Source organism: Corella eumyota, chromosome 6 (genome assembly GCF_963082875.1).
Source record: "Corella eumyota chromosome 6, kaCorEumy4.1, whole genome shotgun sequence".
Classification (NCBI taxonomy): domain Eukaryota; kingdom Metazoa; phylum Chordata; class Ascidiacea; order Phlebobranchia; family Corellidae; genus Corella; species Corella eumyota.
In genome coordinates this window covers 3784676-3810727 of record NC_137495.1, presented here as the reverse complement: position 1 = coordinate 3810727, position 26052 = coordinate 3784676, and the positions used below count along the sequence as shown (strand labels likewise).

General features: G+C 29.7%; 2 protein-coding genes across 4 annotated transcripts in view; one reads left to right on the top strand and one right to left on the bottom strand.

The window, feature by feature from the left end:
• The first annotated feature begins 2983 nt into the window (after positions 1-2983).
• Positions 2984-25949, top strand: LOC145755079 (neurexin-1-like). Of its 3 annotated transcripts, XM_082571281.1 has the most exons (29): positions 2984-3683; positions 3929-4026; positions 6027-6167; positions 6862-7022; positions 8979-9140; positions 9203-9424; positions 9568-9675; positions 9892-10008; positions 10278-10442; positions 12262-12454; positions 12569-12682; positions 13090-13182; positions 13363-13392; positions 15295-15414; positions 16405-16446; positions 17348-17525; positions 17689-17814; positions 17894-18035; positions 18247-18403; positions 18566-18745; positions 18885-19004; positions 19409-19426; positions 19962-20146; positions 21101-21269; positions 21857-21943; positions 22398-22586; positions 22711-22850; positions 23013-23070; positions 24091-25949. In XM_082571281.1, exons 1-29 carry the CDS (start codon positions 3004-3006, stop codon positions 25608-25610), a joined length of 5715 nt encoding a protein of 1904 aa, XP_082427407.1. In that variant the 5' UTR covers positions 2984-3003; the 3' UTR covers positions 25611-25949. The 3 variants fall into 3 exon arrangements, with proteins under 3 accessions (XP_082427407.1, XP_082427408.1, XP_082427409.1); XM_082571282.1 differs by lacking the exon at positions 16405-16446; XM_082571283.1 differs by lacking the exon at positions 21857-21943.
• The window catches only part of LOC145755085 (claudin-7-like), a 74324-nt gene continuing 53742 nt past the window's right edge, over positions 5471-26052 (bottom strand). Inside the window, exon 2 of the transcript XR_014284183.1 lies at positions 5471-5481. The gene's annotated coding sequence lies outside the window, so the exon portion shown is untranslated. The remainder of the gene's footprint in view (positions 5482-26052) is intronic.

The window sequence follows — 26052 nt, the reverse complement described above, 5'->3', positions numbered from 1 at the left end:
TAGACAATATTGGTTGGTTGCATTAAAAAAATAAGTGTTTTAAGAAGTAAATAAAAAGGGTTTTCAGAAAATAAAATTTAATTTAACATACATTAATCTTAAAAAAAATATTTTTAACAAAATTATTGTTCGCTGAATGTAAATTTTTCCGTTGTTAAATTTCCAGAGTTTTTGTTAAAATATTTAAGGGTACGCTAGCATTTAATTAACCTCACCCTGTTGTAATCAAATTTATTTTTAGTTTATAAAAATACTCGCATCTGCCGGTACCTTATAACTAGTACATAGACTTTATTCGAAGTAACATTAGGTCATGAATTATACATAACCAAGCGGTTGGTAAAAAACTTTGCGTGGCCTTCTTTTCACCATAATTACAATCCCACTTTTTACTTCACTAGCAAAAAAAAATTAAAGAAAGATAATAGTATATCGACGCGACGGTTTTTTGGGTCGATATTTCGATATAGAAAATTCTTAATTAATGTACGCAATCTGCTGGTACGTACGCAGAAGCCTTAATTCGAAATAGCGTGTTAATTAGAAATTGAATAGCGAGGTCGGTATAGCTCGGCTTGATTAAGAAGCTTAGCAGAATGTTCGATAGACTTAAACACTCGATTGGAAACCTACTGGGCCCCCCTGGGATCGACGCAGGTTAAACCTTTACGTAGATTTAAATTATTTTGATAGAAATTAGGAAAAGGGCCAAAAAAAACGAGTCTGAAGTCGGACTTAGATGTTTAAAAATATATTAATAAAAGGTTAGGTTAACGAAGAGCCTTTAAGTTATATAATTGGTCTATTAGATTTTACCTAAATGTTTTATGTAGTTAAAACCTGTACATATATTAGTAAGGTAGTTTAAAAAGTTAGAAAAAATTACATTTTTATGAGAATCTAAATAAATTACAAAGTGTAAAAAGTCAAAAAAAATTCACATTATGATATTCAATTTCGAAGTCAACTTACATTTTAAATTATTTATTATTGTTATAAGGTTGTATCAGGTTATGCCATCTTGTATAATGTAAAATCTAAATGCTTGAAATATTTTAGAAAACATGACAATATTGGTATAAACAAAAATAAAATTTGGTTGATAATTAAACATTTACGAAAGCCTTTTAATTTTTTTTTATTGGGCATTTTTTATGTGGTTCCAAGTGTTATTTGTATATTTTACTTAGTTAATGTAGACTGTAGAGATATCATTTTAGTAAATTATTTAGAAAAATCTGTTGAAAGTATATTTTCCATGGTACGAGTTAATTAGTTTTAAATATTAATGTAAGGTGGCAGTCAGAACTAATTGGTTTTACCTATATAAATTACCGAATTCACAGAAACCATGTATATTGTAACATATTGGTAGTAATATTTAACGTTAAAAGTATATTAACCACAAGGAATTACTCAAATAATAGGCCATCGCTTTTCGTAACAAGTAAATACGATCTAATCTTGCTTATTGTCCTGTTATAACACAATGGATATCGAATGAAAATAGGTCTTAGATGTAAACGATTAGTTAGCGTTAAAAGGTATGTAAGCCTCTTTGAATAAAACGTTATCAAAACTGGTCGTTTAAATATATAAAATGCTAGTACTTACTAGTTTAGGTTTTAAGTTTTGGAAAAACCAATGGAAATTAAGTTACTTCAAGTTAAGTATGGGACAATTGAGTTTATTACACATATGCAGTTGTTAGGTTGGGGGTTATTCAAGTTTGACAAAAGGGTGTACAGAATTAGTCATCGAATTTAGAGTAACATCATTATTTATTAATTGATTCGACGAATGTAATGAATTCAAAATATTTAAACTCTGCGTCATCAGCGAAATGTCACGTGACCTATAGACAATTCTAAGGATATAATAAAAAAAAAGGTTTTAATCTTTTTGTAGTTATTATATTAGTCCCATATTCAGTTATTGATTTGTCTACCAAGAGTTAAAAAAAAACACAGTTGGTCGTAAAATTATAACAGTTATTTTAAAACATAAAGGCCGTTTAAGAACAAGTGTGGTATTGATAACTTTAAACCTGATAACAATTGTATCAAGTCTTTTCAATTAGTTTTAAATATGTGGTCTATTGACAGAATATTAAACAAGTGATTTGGTTAAGGAGTTGTGTTTAAAAACCAACAGTTATATGGAACTGTTGGTGTTAATATAATGTTTCATAAGTTATACAAAGTAGAATTTGTGTAGGGTTTGTATATTACTTAGTTTAGCTGCTTCAATCAAACAGCAATATCCTAGATTAAAAAAATCGAAGATTTGTGAAGCGGTTGCCAAGTAATACCTCATGCACGGAACAAAATGCAAAGATATGAAAAAAATCAATAAAAAACAAACCTAAGAATTGCGCAGTCTCAATTGAGCAAGTCTATTTATCAAATGCAAAGATAAATAAGGTTGATGTTATAGTAATGTAATAGCTTTGGCACAGATTGTATTCTAGGTGAAGTATTACTTTAGTTTAAGTTTAATTGAACATTAGTTTAGATTTTTCTAAAATAAATTAACAAGTTTTTGCCCTTAATGTCTAGGTCTAAAAGATAGGTGGGTTTATTAGTATAGTACACTAAATATTTAACAATAAATGTTAGAATTTTTTTGGTATTAGTCTAAACGAAATCAATTTTTTGGTCGGGAAAACTCAATTTGATTTTTCGCCTGAATAAATAATCTTCTCCTAATCCCTAACAATGCATTAATCTTTAATATGTAAATATCGAAAAATATAAGACTTAAATTATTGATTTTGTTTAGCCTTTGCAAGCCAGTAGGTGAAAGCAGAAAATCAAAGTATTTGAAGTTTAAGTTGAGTTGGTTTTTAATTTTTAATATAAAAAAGTAAATGGGAACGCTTTATTTTTTTTAGAGTTACTGATTCTTTTTTTTAATAAGTGTTACTTAAAATTGGGCAAAATGCATCACAAATCAGCTTTATTCTACATTTATGTCACGGCGGTTATCACTCTTACTCTCAATATGTCTTACGCGAGCCAACACGGGTCAAAACGCCTGTCTCCAGTTCGAGGTCACTCTAAGCGGCAATCTGAGTCGTTCGCCGCGGCTAATGGGTTATCTAACCCACCTTCAAGATATAGGTTCAGCGGCACCTTAGCGCAGTACGCAAAGTTTCTATCATGGCCTACTGTGACACCTACGACAAACACCGACTGCCAGACGTTTATTTCGTTCCAATTTAGAACCCACAAAGCGGACTCGCTTATAATGTACGTAGACGACGGTGGCACTAGTAACTTTGTCGCCATAACGTTGGCCGAATCTCGAATCCGCGTTCGATTCAAGTTTGGAAGTCCAACGTCTGTTGTACTAACTGGGGGCAACAATTTAAACGATAAACGATGGCATAGCGTACGCATTGAACGATGTTATCCTAACATGAACCTTATCGTCGACGAACAGAGGGTCACAGGTTCGGTTACAGGCAAAGGAAGTTATGATTTAGTTGCCAAGAGCGGCACCTATTTCGGGGGATTACCGAAAGGTTTCCGCTTATCTCTTTTATCGCTGCCTTCCATTTATTTTGAGGCGAGGTTTAGTGGATTAATTCGACAAATAGTTATGAATGGAATGTATGTGAGACCTTTTGAGAAGCAGGGAGTTTTTGAGGAAGCGGCGGATCGTATTTGTACTGGTTACAGGTATAGTCAAAAAAAAATTTTTTTAAATATTAAATATTTGACTCACATTTTTCGTAGGAAAATGTTAATTCAAAATTTTGGAAATTCAGTTTCAAACTTTACCTAAAAATGTAGAACAAAAGTTTAAAAAAATATCTAGAAAGCACAATTGGATATCCTTATGACTTAACACTTGTTAAAAAAATGTAGAAAAATTATTTTCAAATGGGTTTGATTTTCCGTAACTAATGACGTCATAAATTTAGGAACCCTTGCCAGAACAATGGAGTTTGTTACGTCAGAGAGCGAACGACGGCGTGCGATTGTTCGAACACAAAATTCATCGGCAAATTCTGCGAGGAACGTAAGTCACGTGACAGTTAAAATATTTAAAATTTTTGTGACGTGATAACCGAATGTTGCGGGGTGGTTTGTGAGTAAAATATTTATTCGCTGTGTTGAGAAAAACATGGTCACGTGATAATGTCGGCTGGAACGGGGGTTTCCCTTGCTTGCGAATGGTTGCGGTGGCTTAAAATATTTATTAATTAAAAAAAAAAATGGAAATTTTTAACTAATATTTTTTTTAGGAAAAAACATTATTAATTTTTTTTAAATTTTTTTTTGTAATTTTAAATGCCTAAATTTTTTGACGTTGGTGTTATTAATTTGCCTTGCTTATTTATACATGCTAACACTTTATTAGGAGCTCAAAGTACAAAAGGTAGGTTTGCATGTTAAATTTGCATGAAAAACTACAAAAAATCAGACAAGTTTAATTTTAAATATAAATTTATTTTTTTCTATTTTTTAAATTGGTAATGGCTAAATTTGTTAGGCTTTTATTTTTCCTTCAAGTAGGCTATTATATACTAATCGATATCCTTTGATATTAATCCGTTTTAAATTAAATTTTAAATTTTATTTCACTCATACTTTTTCGGCTTATTTTAAATTTCCTGCCAACGATTTGGAATATAACTTTATTAAATATTTATTATAATAAATTGTGTCTAAAAAATCCATTTGAAAAGTTAAGTGCTTTACTCGGAAGGTTAATACAATTAAAATTTAATTATGACGTAATCAATGACGCAGTGACGTTAATTGGCTGCAGAAAAATTCTTAAAAAGTTTGTTAAAATAAAAGTTTTTTTAATGTACAAGCCTATTACGACATTATGATGGCAGCCCAAGGTAAGTTATTTATGACGTCATCAGGGCATTACGTAACGTTTACGTCTATTTCATTGTGACGTCACAATCATCTAGTTGTTTAATTTAAAATTTCATCATAACAAATTATTCATAGTTGAATTGTTTTTAAATTTAACTTTTTTTTTGGAGGGTAGTTTTATGATTAATATTTTATCGTGTCAATTTTGCTCCCCGTCGAGACAAATCATCCACACTCGAATAAATATTCTACCTTTCAGTTACGTAATAAAATATTTCAGCATTAAATTTTAATGCTCTTACGGAGATCAAAACAGTTTGTTTTGAATTACATAATGTCTGTACTTCGAAAAAAAACGTGCAAAAAAATCTCCTCGCTTTTCGTAATTTACCGTTTACCAGCATTTTTTTTGTATATATCTTTATCCTCGATGTGGGAAAGTCGAATGCACAACTTAAACATAGAGTTACTCAGTTACTCCGACCCAGTCTCGAGTTGCCTGTGGCAGTTTGGGATATTATAGATTATAATTGCCCGATAATTATACTGCTGATTAAGTGCTAGCTCAGCAGGAGTTCATACCTTTATAGCACCTTACTCAAGGGCGCTACAGCATAAGATCAATGGGGATTGAACCCACGACCTTATGTATGGTGTAGCAAGTGTTTTTACCACTACGCCACGCTGCCGGTTTTTAGAAAACGTTTATTGCCATTTAAAAAGATGTTAAAGTAATGAGGAAAAGATAGCTCGCAATTAAGCCAATAATGTAAACGTAAACCCCCTGAGATTTAAAATTATCGATTTATCGACGTTTGGACGAATTAACGCGGACGAGCAACTTTTATATTTTAGTGATTTCTATGTTGAAATATATAAGATTGTTGGAAGAATTTTTTGGGCTGAAAAAGGCCACAACTGATTTTATGTTGCATTTAAAATTTAAATTGAAGTTGCCATTTTTGTTCTATTTGTTATGACTTTATCCATTTGTATGTAATAGAAGTATGCCATATCATTTGTGTAGTTGTTTGTGTTATTTATTGAGATATATATGTTTATACGTTTTTGTTTAGGCCTCTTTGACAAATCTTTCAGTTAAAATTCTTTGTTGAAATGTGTATCGGTAAAAAATGGTTTTTAATTTAAGATTTTAAGAAAATTATAAATTTTGTATTGGTGTTGTAGCTTACTCAGACGCTGTGGCCACATTTCGTGGCTCTGAATGGATCAGTTACGACCTTTCCTCAACACCAGTGTCAAGTTTTAATGATGAAATCACTTTATCTTTTCGAACGAGACAAGCGAATGGACTTATTTTACACACAGGTTAAATAAATTTATTTTCAAAAGAATTTTTTTACTTTTTTTATAAATCGTTTATTTTTCTACATTACGAAAGCTTTTTTGGGAATTTAGTTTTTGAAAATATATTTAACAATAATAAATTAAATAAAATGGATAACTTGTTTAGTGTTTTATGCTCTTTGTACAGACATTTTTGCAGGCAAAAATTGTATTGATTTTTTAAACATTTTTGGTTTTCGTAACTACAGCGTGAAAAACCAGAACAAAACTAATTTTACATTAAGAAAATTTGCAAAAAAATGTTAAAAAATAACAGTATCTATTAAGCCGTATTTTTGTTCGTAGAACGTGGTTTAGGACACATATATTTCTATGTAGACTTTACTAAAAAAATAAACAATTATAACATTACGAATATCCAATTACGATGAATCACTATAAGCAAATTTAAAATTTTATGAGAAAACACCTACTCGAAAATGCACGAACAAAACCAATTACTGTTAATTCACTCAACGAAAGCTTACAGCTGCTTACATGGAAATGATGAGTGTACATCAATAAACAAGCGGCCTTATACTTAATAATATATGACTAAAGCCTAGATGTTGTTATATAATTTGCAATCACCCTAAAAAATTTGCAACCGAAATGAATTACCGAAATTTAAGCCAAACAAAAAGATTTTTTCAAACCCTTACTTTATTCAATTTAGGGAAATCTGCTGATTACGTGAACTTAGCCATTAAGGACGGTAACATTCAATTGGTTGTGAACTTAGGATCAGGTGCCTATGTGGTGTTAGTTGAAAGTGTTAAGGGAGCTTTTAATGATGACAAATGGCATAAAGTTCGGGTCAACAGAAGTTTGGCCAAGGTCAGTATTTTAATTATTTATTTGATTTTTTGTTGGGCCTAAACTCCTACATTAAATTTAAAATATTATTTATCACCTTTGATTTTATTTTTGCCCGGTGTCGTTTATTAAATGACAAGTACTTATATTTAAAATGATTTTTTTATAACATTAAGTAACTTTAAATGTTAACAACCAATATGAAAATATTGATTGTATATATTTTTAAGAAACTTTGTTTTTAATTAAAAAAATTCTGACAAATAAAAAAACTATACATTTATTTAATTTTTTTAATCAAATATATAACTTTTTGTATACATTATTCAGTTTTAATAAATTTTAATAAACATTCTAATAATTTAATTTCACAATCAATAACAGTTAAAAGTTTTCCATTTATTTTTATTATTCATGATCTATATCGTTTTAATCTAAAGGCCTGAAATTTATTTTCTTTATATTTATATTCTGGACAGGAAAAATATCTTAATGCATTATTTATTATCTGTCGGATTTAAAAATAGACTTTTTAATGCTCTCGAAATTGCCATTTTTATCAAGATCCAATTTTATTTGTTAAAAGTTTAGTTTTTTATTTGTTGAAAGTTTTAGTTTAAATTTAAAATCTCTGATATTTATTTTAAACGATGCAATTTTTTTTTGGGGGGGGGGACGTTTTTTCTTTTTTTTTTCTTTATTTGACTTTGACAAAAACATAAAATGATTTTGGCCAATGTATTAAAAACGAGGTCAATAGTTTACTAATGACGTCATCTCTTTATTCCCGCCCCCAATTATGACGTCACAGGCAATCGAAGAGACGGAAGCGACAGCAGTGGTAAAGCATCTCGTAACTCTTGCTCGCCACCAAACGAAAATGTTGTTATTGGTATTTCATCTCAATCATTGCCCCATGACGTCATTTGTGATCGCTGTGGCGTGACTTACTTGGCGGCTATGATGTCATAATCATATCACGTGTTTTTGTTTGTGTAGTAAGCGAAAGGATTGTGATGTCATTATCGCATTAAATTTTTTTTTATTTTTTTGCCAAATTATTAAATTTTTTAAATATTTAAAAAAAATATTTTTTTTCCCATCCTAAGTAAAAAGATGCCATTTTATATTTTTAGTTTTTATATTAATTTTTTTAAATTCGATTTGTGCAAAACTCAACTTTAAAATCGATTTTAAAACGAAATTCTCGAAAATGAACTTAATTTGGTTTTCCGTGGTTGTCTGTATAGGAAGTGCGGCTTCTTGGTAACAAAAATAAGCAGACGACAAATTTTCGGCGTTAAATAATTGATAAGTTTGTTTTAACTAAGTCAGTCCCTTTTTTAAATGACAGCAAAAAAAATTAAATATTAAAAAATTAGAATTTTTTTTTTTGTGACGTAATTAATGACGTAGTTATATATTTTATGACGAAACAACAGTAAAAAATGACATCACAACTCCTTTGAAAAATAAGGAGGGTTTTTGTTTTTAACACACTGGAAAGTGTCGCGTTTAATGACGTCATATGTCAACTTTGTGACGTCATAATCTATACAGTCTAAGCTGTGAAGCATAGGCTGAGTTATGTCAGTAAGAATTTATTGTTTTAAAGGTTGTTTTGATTGCTTTTTTAATATTTAATTCGTAATTGAATTTTTGTTTGTTTTTTATACAAATTGTTCAATTTGTTAACTTTGAAAATTACTTTGTTCATTGGAAAATGAAATACCGGTATATTAAAATATGATTTGTTTGTTTTGAATTATTTTTGAAAAGACAATTGCTGAAAAATGCATTTCATTATTGTTTAATTGAATTTTAAGTCACGTGACAATGTCACGTGTTTACTTTGGTATGAGTAATAAAATATCACGTGACAGACAAAATATTTTATAAAAACCTAGCTAGCAGAACTACAAAAATAAAACTTACTTTTGCAAAATGACTTCATTAATTTTTGTTGTTACGTCACAGGTCGACATCGTCGTCGATCAGGCGAACATGAACACCAAGTTTCTCCAGGACGACTTCACGCAGCTCACGCTGGATGACGTCATCTACGTAGGGGGAAGTCCCTCGACAGCTGACCTGCCAGGTTCCAGTGTTTCCAATAATTTTATCGGGTGTCTGAAAGAGGTAAAAAATTAAATTAAAAATAATAAAAAAAAATTTTAATAAAAATTTCTTTGACTTTTTAGGTTACATATTCGAACAATAACCACGTGCGCTTGCCCCTGTCACGCTTGGCCAGAGACGGAGACCGTAGCGTTATGACGTCAGGTGACATCAGTTTTTCGTGCAGTGACGTAGACATGAGCGGTCCGGTAACGTTTATGACGTCACAATCTCGGTTGCAAATATCGGGTTGGAACAACGTAAAGAAGGGATCGGTGGATTTTAATTTTAAAACTGTTCAGCAGGTAATTAGGATAAAAAAATAAAAAAATAATAAAAAATGCCATTTCCAAAGTCTTTATTTTAAAAGTTTACCATAACTTTACATCAATTTAATTGTAAATCATAAATTCAGAGTTGCCATTAAATTTCATTGTTACTTTTACAGAATGGTTTGATCGTTTATGGCAGAGGTGACACTGGCGATTTATTTGCTTTGGAAATTTTCGAAAGTTTTCTTTACTTGGTCGTTAACTTAGGCTCTGGATCATCGAGGGTAAGTTGTAACTAATTTATGACAAGGGTTAGGTTACTAGCTGTTGTGCTAATTTGTGGCAAATATCATTCCAAGTTGTGTATACTAAAATTTACATAAAATTTCCTGTTTTTTTTGTTTTTTTTCAAATACTCTCTGTTATATACTGGGCTTTTTGCTTTGTAAAAATAGTTTTTAAATCTTAAACTTCACTTTTTTAAATTTATTTCTTTTTAGTTTCGCAAAGATGACAGACGAGTGGATGATGGTTTGTGGCATCGAATAAATGTCATCAGAACAACAAATTCAATTAGTTTATCTGTCGATGGTGTCAGGACCGAAAACTCAATAACTGTATGTGTCAAATTTCTGCCAATTTCAAATTATTGTACTAAACTAGCACAAAAGTATATTTATCATTTAATAACAAAAAATCTCACTAGAGGTATATGCAATTACTAATAAACTTTCTTAAATTTCTCTTATTGAGATTTCTAATATTTTTCATCTACACTGAAATATAATATCTGAATCTGATTAATATAAAGAAGAAATCTACGACTTGCATTTTTTTAAATTTCTTTAAATACTTATTCACTTATTTATTACTATCTAACTGCCAGGGCTCCAGCGAAGATTTAAATTTAGTCGGAGGACTTAACGTTGGTGGAGCTGACTTTGGAAATTCTATCCAAGCCTTGGCGGGACTCTGGACTGCTCCTCTCCGCCAAGGCTACATCGGTTGCATCAAGGACTTTCGACTGGACGGCGACGAAATCGACTTACAAGTAATTTAAATTTATTTTCAAAATTATTTTTAGTTTAACGCCATCTTGGATAAATAGGTGAACGTACATGTAAAAAAAAAATTTGACATTCAAATTTCACAAATCTTATCGTCGTTCCTAATAAATATTTAAACCGAATCAAACGCACACGTGGCTAAATCGTCACTTGTGATGTCACAGAGAGTTTTTTGTGACGTCAGGCGGGGGATATTTAATTATAGCTCCTTAAAGCGATGTGATGAGTATAGATGATGAATAATGCAGATGAAATAACAGAACGTTTACCGAATAAATAATTCAGAAGTGGACTTTCGACAAACTTTAAAAGTAACTCTTACTACAAAGAATAATTAGTAAAAAAAGATAAAATAAAGTTAAAGGATAGCCTTTATAATTTCACCACCTATAAATATCACGGACTTTCCAATTAACTGAAGGTCAAAATATTCAAAGAGTCCAAAAATAATTTGTCAAATCAAACAACCTTTTGCTTTACTTAAAAATAACCAATTTTATATAATCAAAAATATGTAAAAAATTTATTAGAATTTGTGCCTGCGTCAATATTAATTATCTTGCAAAACCAATTTATTCCCATTTACTGTTGAATTAGAAACTAATTAACGAAGTCACAAATCAATAACATGCTATCCATTATTTCATGTTTACAAGCCGAATTCGACGGACAAATGTCATTTCACATAAAGACGTGCAATTACCTGACACAGTACGACGTTGCTTACAAGCCATTTGTGCCTCCTTGTGCAATTATTAACCCCATAGGAAAAGGCGAGCGAGAGAGGTTGCTCCCGAAAACGAAAAAAGTTTTTTTACTCTCTCGTTTTTCGCGAAATTCGCGTACGGAAAAGTAATCAGAGAGTCGTCACTTTTCTTAAGTTCAAAATAAATCTTAGGGGAGATTAGGAAACTTGTAACGAGGCTTTAAACCGTAGTAATTTCCCCTAAAAGCACAGTTTAGCTTTCAGCGCTGATTACGCTAAGGAATAGGGAATTTAATTAGTTATATTACAAAATAAATATTCGGAACATTTTATTAGTCGCACGTTTTTATTTTAGATAGAACATTCTGGTTGCAAATTTTGCAAACAAATTTTAGGCAGAGTTTATAAAAACAAATACAGCTTGGGCATATAACTAAGTAGTTTAAAATTTTATATAAAAAAAGCTAATTTCTATTAGATAGCCTTAAAATGATAATAAATATCGTAGAACTAGCACGTAAATTACACATACAGAAGGTTATAGGTAGAATGCAATTACTTTAACAAATTTAACTAAGATAAGGCTATCAGTTTTGGGATAGCAAGATAGCAATGTGCGATAGAACGAACATAATTGATTTACCAGGCCCCTATCCTACTTTGATTTTCACCTATATTTAGACGTTGCTTAGGTGTTGATTAATAATTGATTAAACTGACGAAAGATTTAACAGAAAAACGGAACAACCTACATTATTATAATTATCACCTTAAAAAAAATATTCCAAAAAACAAAGTTAGGAATTTAGAATTGCAAAAAACAAGGTTGTCAAATATGGATACTATGTTAATGGCTAAAGAGGTTGCAATGTCGCCAGCCGCAATACAAATGGCAACACTTTTATGTTTGCAATGTATGCATTTGCATGGACCTCCACTTAATATGTGCACATCCTATTTTAAGGTAAATTGGCCAAAATCAGTTCAAAAGTCCCATCCCAAAAAAACAAAATACCTTAAAAATACAAAAAAATCACAAAATACTTTATTGAAAACTTAGTAAACGATCTAATTATGATTTTTTTTTCATTTTTTAGTCTCTAGCCAAATCTGCAGCCGCAGACGATCCGAACTCAATGTCACGTGACATAGGTCCCTACTGCGCAGGCGCGAGTTCGGGTCAATGCGGGTCGGGCCCCTGTTTAAATGGGGGTAAGTGCGGGGAGGGTATGAACAGGTTTATATGCGATTGTAGCGACACTCTATTTAGAGGGACGACTTGTGAAGAATGTAAGTAAAAACTGCTATATTTTAATGATCTTTTATGTAACTGGCAGCCCTTTGTTGGTCTTGTTAAGAACTCCATTACAATCTACAAGGTCAAATTATCGTTTTATGTCTTAGCTGCTACCATAGTTGGTTTTGACGGTAGTCAATTTATGACTTTTCCAATGTCAAATACAATTCAAACTGAGGGTGAAGAAATTTCGCTCAGATTTAAAACTCCACTTAGTCAAGGTAAGTTAACATTTAATATTGAGGTAAGTTAACATTTAATATTGAAAAACAAGATTTACAATTTAAATTTACACAACTTTAAAAAGTAAGGTCATTTCAAAACTAAGACTGACAATTTTGAAATTAACATTTTTAAAAATAATTTAAAAAATTTATATAAACTATGTATTGTTTAGCTATATTTATGGTACTCATATTTTATAGAATTTGTAAAGTTACGGACTTAAAAAAAAAGATGTCCCTGCGTGCGAATATTATCTTTTTAATAAGGTGTTCTTACATGCAAAACAAATAAGAATATAATAAGCTATAAGATTACATTTAAAGATACATAATTACCAATGTATTGCATTTTACATGAAGTTAATTTCGTTTTTTTGGTTATTTTTTAATCACGAATTATTCAGGTTTAATATTTGCAACTACCTCAAATACAAGTAAAGATTCGTTAAAGATTGAAATTGTCAATGGTGGCAAAATAAAGCTAACCATAAATATAGGTTAGTCTTGTTTTAAATATTTATATAATTTTATGTTTAAATTAACAATTTAAAAAAATTAAATTTTTTTATTTAAATATTTTATAAAAAATATAAAGATTTTTTTTTGTTTGTTTGTTAAATTTATTAAGATTTATTTTAAATAATTTTAAACATAATTTGATTATGTTTATTGTACAGATTGTTCGTTGAAAAACTGCACTGCACCTCGTAAGTCATTTGCACTTCATAAATCACTTTTATGTTTTCATTTCATGTTAATAATATGGTTAAATTTAATTTGTAAAAATGGGTTATACTGTTTTGTAACCTATGCTTTGTAAGGGTTATTATCCAATGTCCCATAATGGGTTAATTTAATTTTGGCGGTGTTACTTTAAAGAGTATTGCAGTTTGGTTGTTGCATCTACAAATTAATTAACTAAACCACGAGTTTGTTAAACTGAAATCAAATTTTAAAATTAAACAACGAGTAAAACGTTATAAGTCAAAACCTTGAAATTATTCGAGTAAAGTTGGTTAAATTTCGCAAGAAACGTTAATAAATTGAAAGTCATATTTCGTCCATAAATCACTTCATAAATGCAAATCAAGAAAGCGAAATAATCCCCTTTTAATGCCTGCTCTAAATTAGCAGAAAATTGATTTTCGTCTTGTTTTCGGTTTTCGGGGAAGCGATTTAAACGCAACTGAAGTCCATTAATTATTTAAACCGGAACGCAAAAAAGTTTGTATCCGCAGCAAAAGGATCAAACGCAAACTCAACTCGTGCAATAATCGCAAATAAAATGCTATATGCCAAGTTATAAGCAATCACAAAATAAAATGCTATAAACCACATTATAAGCAATCCTAGAGTAAACATGCCATAGTCATAATTTTAAATAAAAAAATATATTCATGTGGTTAAATCTGATATATTTGCATTAAAATTCAAAAATGATAAAATCTGTTTATATTAAAATGCAGAAACATTTTAAATTCTTACACAAAAGCTTAATACAAATGCAGCTTTAATTTCGGTAGGAAAATTAAGCAACGTTCAGATAATTACTGATGTCTACGTATACGCAAGATATAATTAGAAATATTTCAGTCTCGTGACGTATTTGATCATCTGATGACATCAAAGCGGTATAATAGACATTGACTTGTGACGAAAGAAAATGCCAGCGCGGTTAAGGATACTGAGAAAAATCTAAAAATGAAACGAGTTTTAGGGTGATCAGTCAGTGCCAGAATTACGTGTTATAATGACAACACACCACTCGATACAATGAAATATTTAACAGGTTGGGGATGGACTTCTAAAGTTAAACAATTTTTTCGCATTAACAAAAACAAAGTCAAGCGCCCATAATGCAAATGTTTACACAAAACATTTTTTTAGTACAAAACATTGAAGTACTATTTTGTGGTCATTATCTAACTTAATTTATTACCACGTAAAATTTTAAAGTAACTAATACCAAAAAACAAATGTCAAACAAATGATACGGTAATGTTGAAAATTGTTTTTACCGCTAGCTTATAAAATAGTTGTCAATTTTTTGAGGAAAAATCGTTAATTTACCGTCATCAATAATTAATAATGTTGTTTTTTGGGCACGTAATGGGAAATGAAAATGAGTAAATTCAGGTTACAAGTTATAAATATCAATTTTTTGATATGATCATAACCACATCATTTAACATTAGATAAACTGATGGCATAATATAATCACGTGATAACATTTATTGGCAAATAAATAGTGTCACGTAACTTGCCTGTAGCCTCTTGTATATTAGGCCGTAGTAGTATTTTCAGTACTTTATTGCTTAAGAATACGTACGGTTGTCCACAACTCGAATCACGAATACTTTATACATAACATTTCAATACATTTTAACTAACAAGTCACGTGGTACAGCCCACGTGATAGACATAAGGTGTAAACACGTGACTATAAGTGTAAACACGTGACTAGATGCAGATAACAACTTTAAGGAAATAAGAAAATGGGGAATTTGTTACAATAGGCAGAGTTTAAAATAAGTAAATCAAAAATGTAACCAAACTGCAAACAACCTGGCGAAATAATTATTTTTTTCTTACATGCGTTTAATTGACAGGCGAAGGTCCTGAAGTTATGCTTCAGGGGTGGGGTCTAAACGACCGACAGTGGCATACACTTAAAGTTAACAGAAGGGGAAGAAGAATTAACTTGGATGTGGATGGAAAACGGACGGGAAGTAAGTTTTGTTTTAATGAATTTTACAAAAAAAATTAAATTAAAAAAAAAAATTATTAAGAATTGAGATTAAAACTAAATAATACAGAACAATCAATAAGCTAACCTAGTGAACCCAATTTTTTGTGTTTAACACTTATAAATCAAAATAAAAAGACAGCGAAAATTAAATTATCAACTTAAAATAACTAAAAGTTTCTTGCAAACAACTTGACCTGTCAATTAGATCGATTCTTCGGAATAATATTAAATTAGGCCACCCCAAAAATCTTTTCAAAATCGATAAAATTGAGAAAGTAAATGTCAAATTTTACATCATTAAATAAAACGTTTTAATATGTCCCTGGTACGCCAGAGTGCGTTAAATTTACGTTCACCATAAACTAACATAACCAAATATCGATTAAGTATATATACTTACTAAACTCCTATTTTTTTCTTTATATTAGCGCTATCTATTTGGTTTAAGAAAAAGGGTTATAATATTGATGTCGGTCTGCAATGAATATCGATTAACATAATAGATTAACTTTAAAGTAAAAATTAGCCCTTGGATAAGACGTTTATGGACTATTTTAATTTTTAAAATTGATTCATTTCAAATTTTGTAATATTCTTAATTTCGCTTGAAATGAATTAAAGTTAAATAAAATGTTTAGTATAGTAAGATGTAAGTTTTTAAAATTTTTAAATCCAATGTTGAAGATAATATTCAATCATAACAAAAGGCTTATTAAAAAATCTTGGCCTGCATAATTTTAAAAATATATTCTTAAGAAAACCACGCTTTTTACGCTTAGTCATTTAAAAAAAATTATCGAAGTAAAAACTTTAAATTATTTATGATTATCGAACCATAGATTTTATATAGCCTTGGTCAGATTTTAAATCTATTATTTTTATTTTATTATTTTTAATAAGGCCTTCTTTTAAAAATATATTATCGACGAAAAAATTTAATTTATAAAAAAAATTAAAATTTTTCCGATAGCTTCTCAGTGCTCAAATATGCCAAAATCAATTGCAAAATGTGGTAAGACTTAGAAAACCTAATAACCAAAAGGCATGCTAATCTATTTGGTGATTCACTTTTTTATCTATTATTACACGCTTATTAACAAAGGTGGCTTTTAGTGTCTTATTAATAACCTTTTCTATTTATATAATAAATAAAAATCATTTTTGATAACATTCAAATTTAGTTTTCAAATCCAAAAAAATGAATTTTGTATTTAAAAAGTTTGTTTTAAGTCTGAGATAAAAACAAATTTAACATTTTCTTAAGTTTTTTAAATTGTAAACCTCTATAAATTATTAACATTATAAAAACAAATCTTTTTCTTTCTTCCTTCTTGTTAACTAGACGAAAAAATATTGTAATCTATTATTGATGCTGATTAAGAGAGCGCAAAATTGAAGTTTTCATCATTCTGTTCTTAATCATTGTCCCATATATTCTGTAGCCAATATTTAATCATTCTGTCAGCTGTAGAGATGATACCAATATTTTTCTTTGGATATCTTTATGTACTTGGCAGGATTCCTTTAATGGTCACAGCAAATAGTTTATAAATAATTGAACACTTCTAACTACCTTAGTTTTTATCTGTTTTTCTTGTAGTTTTTTAGACGAATATTAATATGCATCGGTGGCTTAATCTAGTAGTACTAATACCCAAGGCTTTGTAGCAAAAAAATTCTTTCACTATTTTTTCTGGATTAGTATATGTTGACCTTTTATTCTAAAACTTAAAAATTCGTTGTTAATTCTACCAAAACACTAAATATTGATACGCCCTTACTGTCAAGTTACCAGCTTGTCTAGATATTTAATCTAAGAACATACTTACTGTAACCCTGGGTTGATTCTACATTTGGGAATTGAACTCAATACCTTCTTTTAAAAATCATTTTTCTACATTGTCACTTTTTAGATACGCTATCTGGGCGCCACAACAAACTAGAATTCGACATCATACATCTCGGCAAAATTATGACGTCACCGGTGACGTCACGTGGCCTACCGACTCCTATGAAATCGCGCTCGACGACACCTGCGTTCTCGGGAACGATCAGCAACGTCGTATTTAACACCGTATACTTGGCCGAAAGGTAAACTTGTAATCAAACTGTGGTTTATCTTTAACATACTATGGACTTCCGCGCTTTTCGCAAACGAACCGACTTTTATAACTCAATCTTTGGATTTATAATTTAAAAACATATAGGAAAATATTTTTTTAATCTTACTATGAATAATTTTTTTTACTTTCAGTTGCTTGGACGGATCTCTGTCCTGTATTACAAACGCATCATTCGGAGATAACTTCATAGTTTCAAATGCTGTTACGTTCAGGGATTCAAGCAGTTATGTTTCTCTGGATGCCCTAGATGCATATTCGTAAGTTTATTTTAGGTTTAAATAAAAAATATCTGTTTTTTTCATTAAATGTTAAATATTAATTTAACCTTTCTTTTAGATCTATGGACATATTTTTAACCATAAAAACAACAGTAAGAGATGGCTTAATTTTATATGAAGGGACAAGTTCGGATTATATTGCAATCGAACTTGTTAATGGAAAGATTTACTACATCTACAACCTTGGAAATGGTGCTCAGGTACATAAAAAACAATTTTTTGGTGATATTTAATTAGTTACTTTTCATATAACGTTAACTGTAACGTAGCGTAAGTGTATTTTCTCCTAATAATTTTTTATGTTAAAAAATTACTACGTTCTGTGTTGTAACAAGCCTTTAAAAAAATTAAACCATACACACTTATATTTACACTAAAAATGTTTAAAACCTAAAATATTTATTTGATTAGGTTTTAACTGTTCCTGGCATGAAAATAGTTAGTGATAATGATTGGCATGACATCAGAGTTACCATGAACGACAAAAATGAACACACTTTATCAGTTGATCAAATGGTAACCACTTATAGTGGGACAAATGGTCAACTTTCTAAACTTGATCTTAATGGTAAATATTAGTTTATTTCGAAGGAATACTAATTAAAAGTTTCAGCTATTTTTTGCAACTGATAGTTATTTTAAACAATCTATATTTACATCTTCTATACTATCCTACAATAATTTAAATAAACAAAAGGTAACAATCTTCTTTAAATTTAAAATTTTTCAGGCTACTTGTTTATTGGTGGCGTTCGACAAGATATGTACTACAGCAACTTGCCCAATCAAATTGGTTCAAGAACTGGCTTTCAAGGATGCCTGGGATCACTTGAGTTAAATGGAAGATTAATTGATATCATGGGCAGGGATAAAATAGTATCTGTAGGATCGGTTAACAGAGGTTGTCAAGGTAAAATATATGAGAGAGATATTTAATTTAAGTTAAATTAAAAGTCAAAACAGAGTTAAGCCTAGAGTGTGTTTTATCATTAATAAATATAGATGGCCAGTTTAAATTTTAAAATACAAAAAATGTATTAAAAAAAAAGGACCGCGAAAGTCTTGCTCCCCAGCCTCATGTATGAATGGAGGAATTTGTTTACAACAATGGGACTCGTATACATGTGATTGTTCGCTTACTTCATTCGTTGGACAACGATGTGAACAACGTAAGTTAGTTGGTATATAAATTTAATGTGCTTCAATTAAAAAATTTCTGTAACTCATTTTGAAAAAAACAAATTAAACTAAATGTTATTTTAATTTTATACTTTTTTAATATTAATTACATTATTCTCTTCACAGAATATAAGTTTTAAAAATATATTGTGTAATAAAATGTTGTACCAATTTCACCTCATTATAGAATACCAATCCTGGCACACATTTTTAAACTCACACAAAAATTGTTCAAACTGAATGTCGTAAAATAATTTATGCCAGTTACAACAGTTTATTTAATCATTAAAACATTTATACACTTAAAAGTTTCACCTAATCACTTAATACAAACAAAGCTTATCATTCAAATATATAAAGAACATTTAATTTAATGTTTATTTTCAACTTTTAGACGTTCGAACTTTACCGGGTAAGAGATTTAAAACACGGGTGATTTGTTTTTGCCAACACTAATATTTGCACTGCTTCGTATTTTAACAAAATCTTTGTTTTTTTAATGCTAGGTTAAACACAATGTTATGTGGGGTGTTACCTAAAGTAGTTTAAATAGAAATTAGTGAACTGGCAACAAAATGTCAGCATTCCATTAATACAAAAATTTATATAGTTCAACTGTATGCAAACATATCCAGGCTAACAATTTGTTTAATAAATAATTTGTATAACTAAATATGTTGTTTTACCCATAATTCTAAACTGTAGTAATTTAACAAACTAACAAACAAAAAAAAATTTAGCTTTAGTATCATCCTGAATACATTTAACTAACTTAAACTTTGAATAAAAAAAATGAGTACATTTTTTACATATTCATTTTAAGCATGTCTATAGGGATAACTATGCACGATAATAATTGCATGTACCCACAATATATAACCCAACAATTTAAGTAAAAAAAAAACTTCAAAATAGTTTAATATTAAACCATGTTACGTAAATTACAGAGGGTACTACATTTTTATTTGGTTCTGAAAATGGGGTAATAATGTACCGGTGGCCTAATAGTTACCCTAGCACAAGGGTAGATACATTTGCCCTGGGTTTTAGCACAATAGAGCGAAGTGGTTTAATTATGCAAGTTACTGGACAGACGGAGTCTAGTGCCCAAGATTATCTACAATTGTTTATCGTGAGTTTCACTCTTAACCCATGTTTACCCCTTCTACTACAGTTCAAAAACAAAAAAATTGGAGTAATTCAAATCAAAATTTAATTTGGTCCATTTTCCAAATTTTAATTAGTAGATGGGGTAAAGTTGTGGCTTTTTCTTTATTTTATTTTGTTGTTAATGTTTTTTTTGTAATTATATTAGAAAATATGTACTCTACGGCATATCTTTTCGATAATGGCGTTCTCGTTTACCGTTTTCCCCCACCCCTGCGTAGTGTGCGTTATGATGTTCTTGATATTAGTTTTGCCACTTCTGACACTGACGCTGTATTGGTCAAAATAAGTTCAGCCATGAACACTCAACCTAGAGATTTTATACTTCTGTTCTTAGTGAGTCAAAATATCAGTTGTTGCAAATGGTTGATGCGTTTGTGTCATTTTTTTAACAAAATATATTAATCAATTTGGTGTCTTTAACAATAACCACCATTTTTCTTGAATTTTTTTGTTGTTTACTGTTTGGCATGACACACAAAAAATGGTTGATAATATTTTCGTTTGATTGGTTAATAACCTGGTTCTTTTTGCTAGTGGTGTAATAGTAATAACCCCTGTTTGTGTGATTGGTTTGTGTTAAAACATCATAACTCTCATGTCGTTGTTTACTTGCGCTAACTTGTCTTTAATTTTGAATTAACAAAATTTTGTGTTGTTGAACTGATTTGTTTGTTTAATAATAGGAAGTTGTTGATACAATTTTTGGTCTGATTTATAAAACATTAATAAAAACCTTAAATGTATGGTTAACTAGTTTGTCCCTTTGTTTAGTTAGTTAAAATACTTCCATCCAAAGGAATGTGACAAGTCTAATTTAATAATCAAAATTTCTTAAACTAATGGAACAAAGTGCTCAATCTTCAAAACTCTATAAAAGTTTTAATATGTTAAATAACTTTAAATTTTAAATGCACAGAATCGAGGAAAAGTTACCTTGCGTTACAACGTCGGCAACAGGGACATAGAAGTTGTGGAGCCGATGAATGTTGCAGATGGTCAGTACCACACCGTGCAAGTTCGGAGACAATGGATGAATGCGACAATGCGTGTCGATAATTGGCCAGAAAGAACAGTTAGTCCAGCAGGTTAATATACAAAATCATTTAAACACACTTAAATCTGTTGTAAATAAAAAGATGTTGATTAGTTGTAACTATAATAGTGTTTAATATTAGACACAGCAAATAACATAATAACTGAACATAAAAGTATAATAAAATTTTTAATGTTTAAAATCCTTTGTTACGTAGTGACTAATCAAAAAGATCTGTTAGATTTTGCATGACATTTTTTCTTAACTTGTGACTAGTTTTTGGGTCTTTGAAACAAACCTCTTTTAGATATTTGGAATATCATGCAAGTTAAAAAAAAACAAATTCCATTTTAATGTTGGAGATCATTTAACAGAAATAAAAAAAAAACAGTGACCTATATACTCTAAGTCTAACTAGATGCACAATTTAATAAAAAGACATGACATACAAGAGCACTATTGAACTATACAAAAATACTTTTTTTTAAATGCAATCAAATATAGAAATATAAATTGTAAGATAAATAAAAATGAATAATAAGCAACACCATAACCAACCAATAAAACATTAGAACAAGTTAAACTGCACGATGTTAATAACCAAGTTTGTTTGAAATTTTCACCCAATTTTTCTTGTAGGAAATGCACGTGCTCGCTTTGCTCTGGCTGCCTCTGCTATTCCACCGTCTGCACGTCCCACTATAGACGTGTGGCTCAAAAACAAAGGTATAAACCAAAAATGAGAGCAGAGTATGTAACCAAACACATTTACTCTAGTTTTGAATCAGAATCCCCCCTCCCCTTTAACTTTTGAACACTACACTTGTTATATACAGTTAAAACAAATGCTAAAAATTAGTTATGTCTGCCAACTAGTTTACACACACTTTTACCGAAGCTAGATTTGGTTGCATGCTCTGTGATCTATTTTTCAAGGAGATAAAGAGAATACTCACTCCTTTTTCATTTACTAAATATTTTTTTTTACAATGCATGTTGCAACAGTAGTTTAACTTTTTAGAAAGAATTTTTAGTAACATTTAAATGATATACTGTGCCTATTTTAACGACTGTTTAGGTTAGTATTAATTTTTACTATTCACATTGCATATATACCAAGTTATTTTTCTAGGGTAATATAAAGCTTTTTAAATCTTCTAACAACAACTTTTCCTAATAGAATATAGAAACTCAGTTTTCAACTCTCAATCAATGATTCAAATTGGAGGGTTGCTAAGCAATGAATTTACAAGTTCTCTTAGCAACCGCAAAAAACGAGCACCAACCCCAATTATTCAACGACCTTTCAGAGGTCAAATGATGGGCTTCTTTTTTAATGATGTCAGAGTATTCCAGTTGGCAGCACAAAGTAGGATCTTTTTCTTAAATAGCTTTATTTTATTTGATTAAAATTATGGCATAACTTGGCCAAAGAACTTTGGGTGAAGTTTATGATTAATTGTTTTTTTTTATTATTTCAAATTCAATTTTAGATGACCCGCTTATCGACATTATTGGTGATGTAACTTTAATAGGGGAGCCCCCTTTATTGCCACCCACTACTCCCACAATACTACAACCTATGACAACCATTGCTACACTAACTACTTTTACATCTGCCGATATTTCTGAAGTAATTTTGATTTTAAAAAATTAAGTTTTAAAAACTTGCCAAAATAAAAATGTTTCTAAATAGAAATTTTTTAATTCAATTCAAATTGTAACTACTTGCAAATAGGTTTAAAATTTGCTGCTGAAACTTGTAACTTTACTAAACAATAAAACAAATTTTTAGGTGAAAGGACCAATTGTTTATGATTGTGATGATGAGGAAATGTGTCCAAATACATCAGGTACAAATTTGATTTATTTTTTTTTTTTTTTTATATTTAAAAAAAAAAAATAAACATTATTAAATTAAATCATTCATCAGCGCCTTCACAATAAGTATTTTTAAACAAAGTTGTAATTTATTTTTTTAATTTGATAATGTTTATAAATAAAAAAATTAATACAAAACAATTAATTTTCCCCTTAATTTAACATAGCATGGCAAATTTAATAATTTTCTAGTTATTTAAGTAACAAATTAGTTTATAATTAGTGCATGCCATTTTTCCAATGCTCAGTTTGCCTGACTTACTAACATATAAATATAATACTCAATCAAGTTAAAAATCAAAAAAGGAATACAAAAAATTATTTTATATAAAATAAAAGCAAAAAATTAACCTTTTTAAACTTGATTGAGATATATTTACAAGCAACTTTGCTTTTTGTGGTTTGGCTAACTGAGCTTTTCTATATTTTTACCCAACCCCATCTAACTTTAAATCTTTACTTTAACCTCTTCACAAACTAATCAACATTAAACTATCACACCATAACCACATAATATCTAAAAAAAACATATTATCTAAAACTAACAATAATAGTTTATGTATACAAACCCCAAGTAAAAAAGAAAGATTGTAACAATTCAGCAACAAATATGAAAATTAATGTATCAATCCAAGCCACCTTATTAATTTTGAGCATTTTAAGCACTTAATTGTTTGAGATTTCTTTATTTATTTATTTATATTTATGCAAAACTAAAATTTAAATTACTTTCCTGACGACACGTATTATTTTTGCATGCGTGCACACATGAGGAAATAAAAAATGTAAGTTTTAATTAAATTTGTGTGTTGTGCTGTGCTCTAGTTTTATTTACATTTAAAATAAATATTAAAACTGTTAAAATATAATTGCAAAAAATTATTGTACAAATTTATATTTAAAATATTATGCAGCAAACTAACCAAATTTTAATTTTGTTTTTTCTTTTTCCCTTCACCACTACCATTTTCTCCTAATTACAATCCCTCTAGATTACGAATCCGGTTCTGGTTATTTAATAAACAATGATTTTGACACCAGTAAAACAACCATACATACAACCACACAAAAACCAAAACAAAACACAAATGACATTGACATGTTGTTATTTGAAATGGGATTTTTTACCACAACACAAACCACTCTGCCTAAGAAAACCACTTTAAAACCATTTTTAACAACCAAAAAAACTAAAAGCAAAGATGGTTTTTACATCGATGAAGTTTCAGAAAAAAAATTTAACAAAGAAAATAAAACACCAGCAACCAACAAAATTACCAAGAACCCAGAAAATAAACCAAGTCTTGAAGATATTCTTGATCTGTTCACAACTAAGCAAATATTTGATGAAGAACTGCCGAGTAAAAATTACGAAGAAGTTGAGTTCACAACCAAACCAAAGCTCAACAAAGTTGAAGAAAGAATTCAAAATTATCCAAATTCCAATATTTTAAGCAATAAAAACAATAAACAAATTATTAAGCCAACAAAAGAAACAGTTGAAGCAGAAAATGGTGAAATGGCTTCAATGATAGACATTTTAGCAGAGTTTGGTGTTATTGAGAATAAAACTGAAACAACAACAACCCAAAACCCAACTTTGCAAGACATCAGTCCCATTTCAAATACCAACAATTTCACACAGAAATACACAACATCACAAAAACAATACAACAAAACAAAACCACAATATACCACTGAGCAATTTCTAATTGCAGAAAATAGTACCTCACTACGCATGCCAAGCACTAATATTTTAACAAATAGTAATGCACCTGTTTTAATTTTTACCACTCCTTCACAACCAGGCAATGATATTCCAACACAAGACTTTTCTGATACCAAACCACCAGGTGGCATTAACAACAAAAGGACAACTTTAAAACCAGATTTGACAGGTTTAAACCATCCAAAACCGGTTTTAAGTAGTACCAAAGTTGTTACTTTGCCACCTCCCACCCCCATTCTTCCTCTTTCTACCTTTAAATCCACCAAATCTTCTACTTATTCACCTTCTCTATCTTCTGTGACTAAGTCATCTTTTTTACCCCCTATTTCCCCCTCTTCCTCTTATTATGAACCCTCTGACATGACTCGCTACGCAACAGATGCAGAAAACAATGGAGTATCGATGATGGGAAGAACACCAGATGCCACAAAGGACACAAAAACAATCACAAAACGAAAAAAAATCATCAACACAACAGAATCCCCAAATGGGAATGATTCCTCAACTACCATGGATACAAGGATACCAATCGCTGTGGTAGAAGCATCAAGCATAACCACAGCAATGATTGCTGGCATTGCAACAGCTGCTGGCATTTGTATTCTTCTACTTTTGTTAATAATGTATCGATATAAAAGTAGAGATGTTACTTATAATGTTGATGCAAGAGAAAGAGACTTTGGTATGACACCAACAAAAGGCAAAAAAGTTGTCGTTAAAAACGGTTCAGTTGTTAGAAACGGTTCCTCGAAAAAAGAACAAGACAAAGAGTATTACGTGTGATACAAACATTTTAGTTTTTTATATTTGATTCTAAGAGAAAGTGATCATCTCGCCAAGATGGGAAAAGTAGAGTGTTTGCAAACAAACAACTAAATGCCTTTCTTCAATTTATTTTTGTTTTTGTTTGTTTCTATTTAGCTCGATTTTTATATTTTGTCATTGTTACTTAACTTAAAAAGGTACTATCTTCGCTATGTTTTTACTATTTTTTATTTTTTAAGTAAAATAATTCTTCATATACATCATTTTATTCAAGTTTGAGAAAACATTTCTTCAAAATAGTTTTACTTTTTGTTAAAATAAATCATATTCACATTTTCTTTAAACACATTTTTTCTTATTAACCCCATTTTAATAAGTGTTACTCAATTTAGCAATACTTCTTACAATTGCAAAACTATTTTAATGACATGTATTATATATTTATAATTAATTTTTGCTT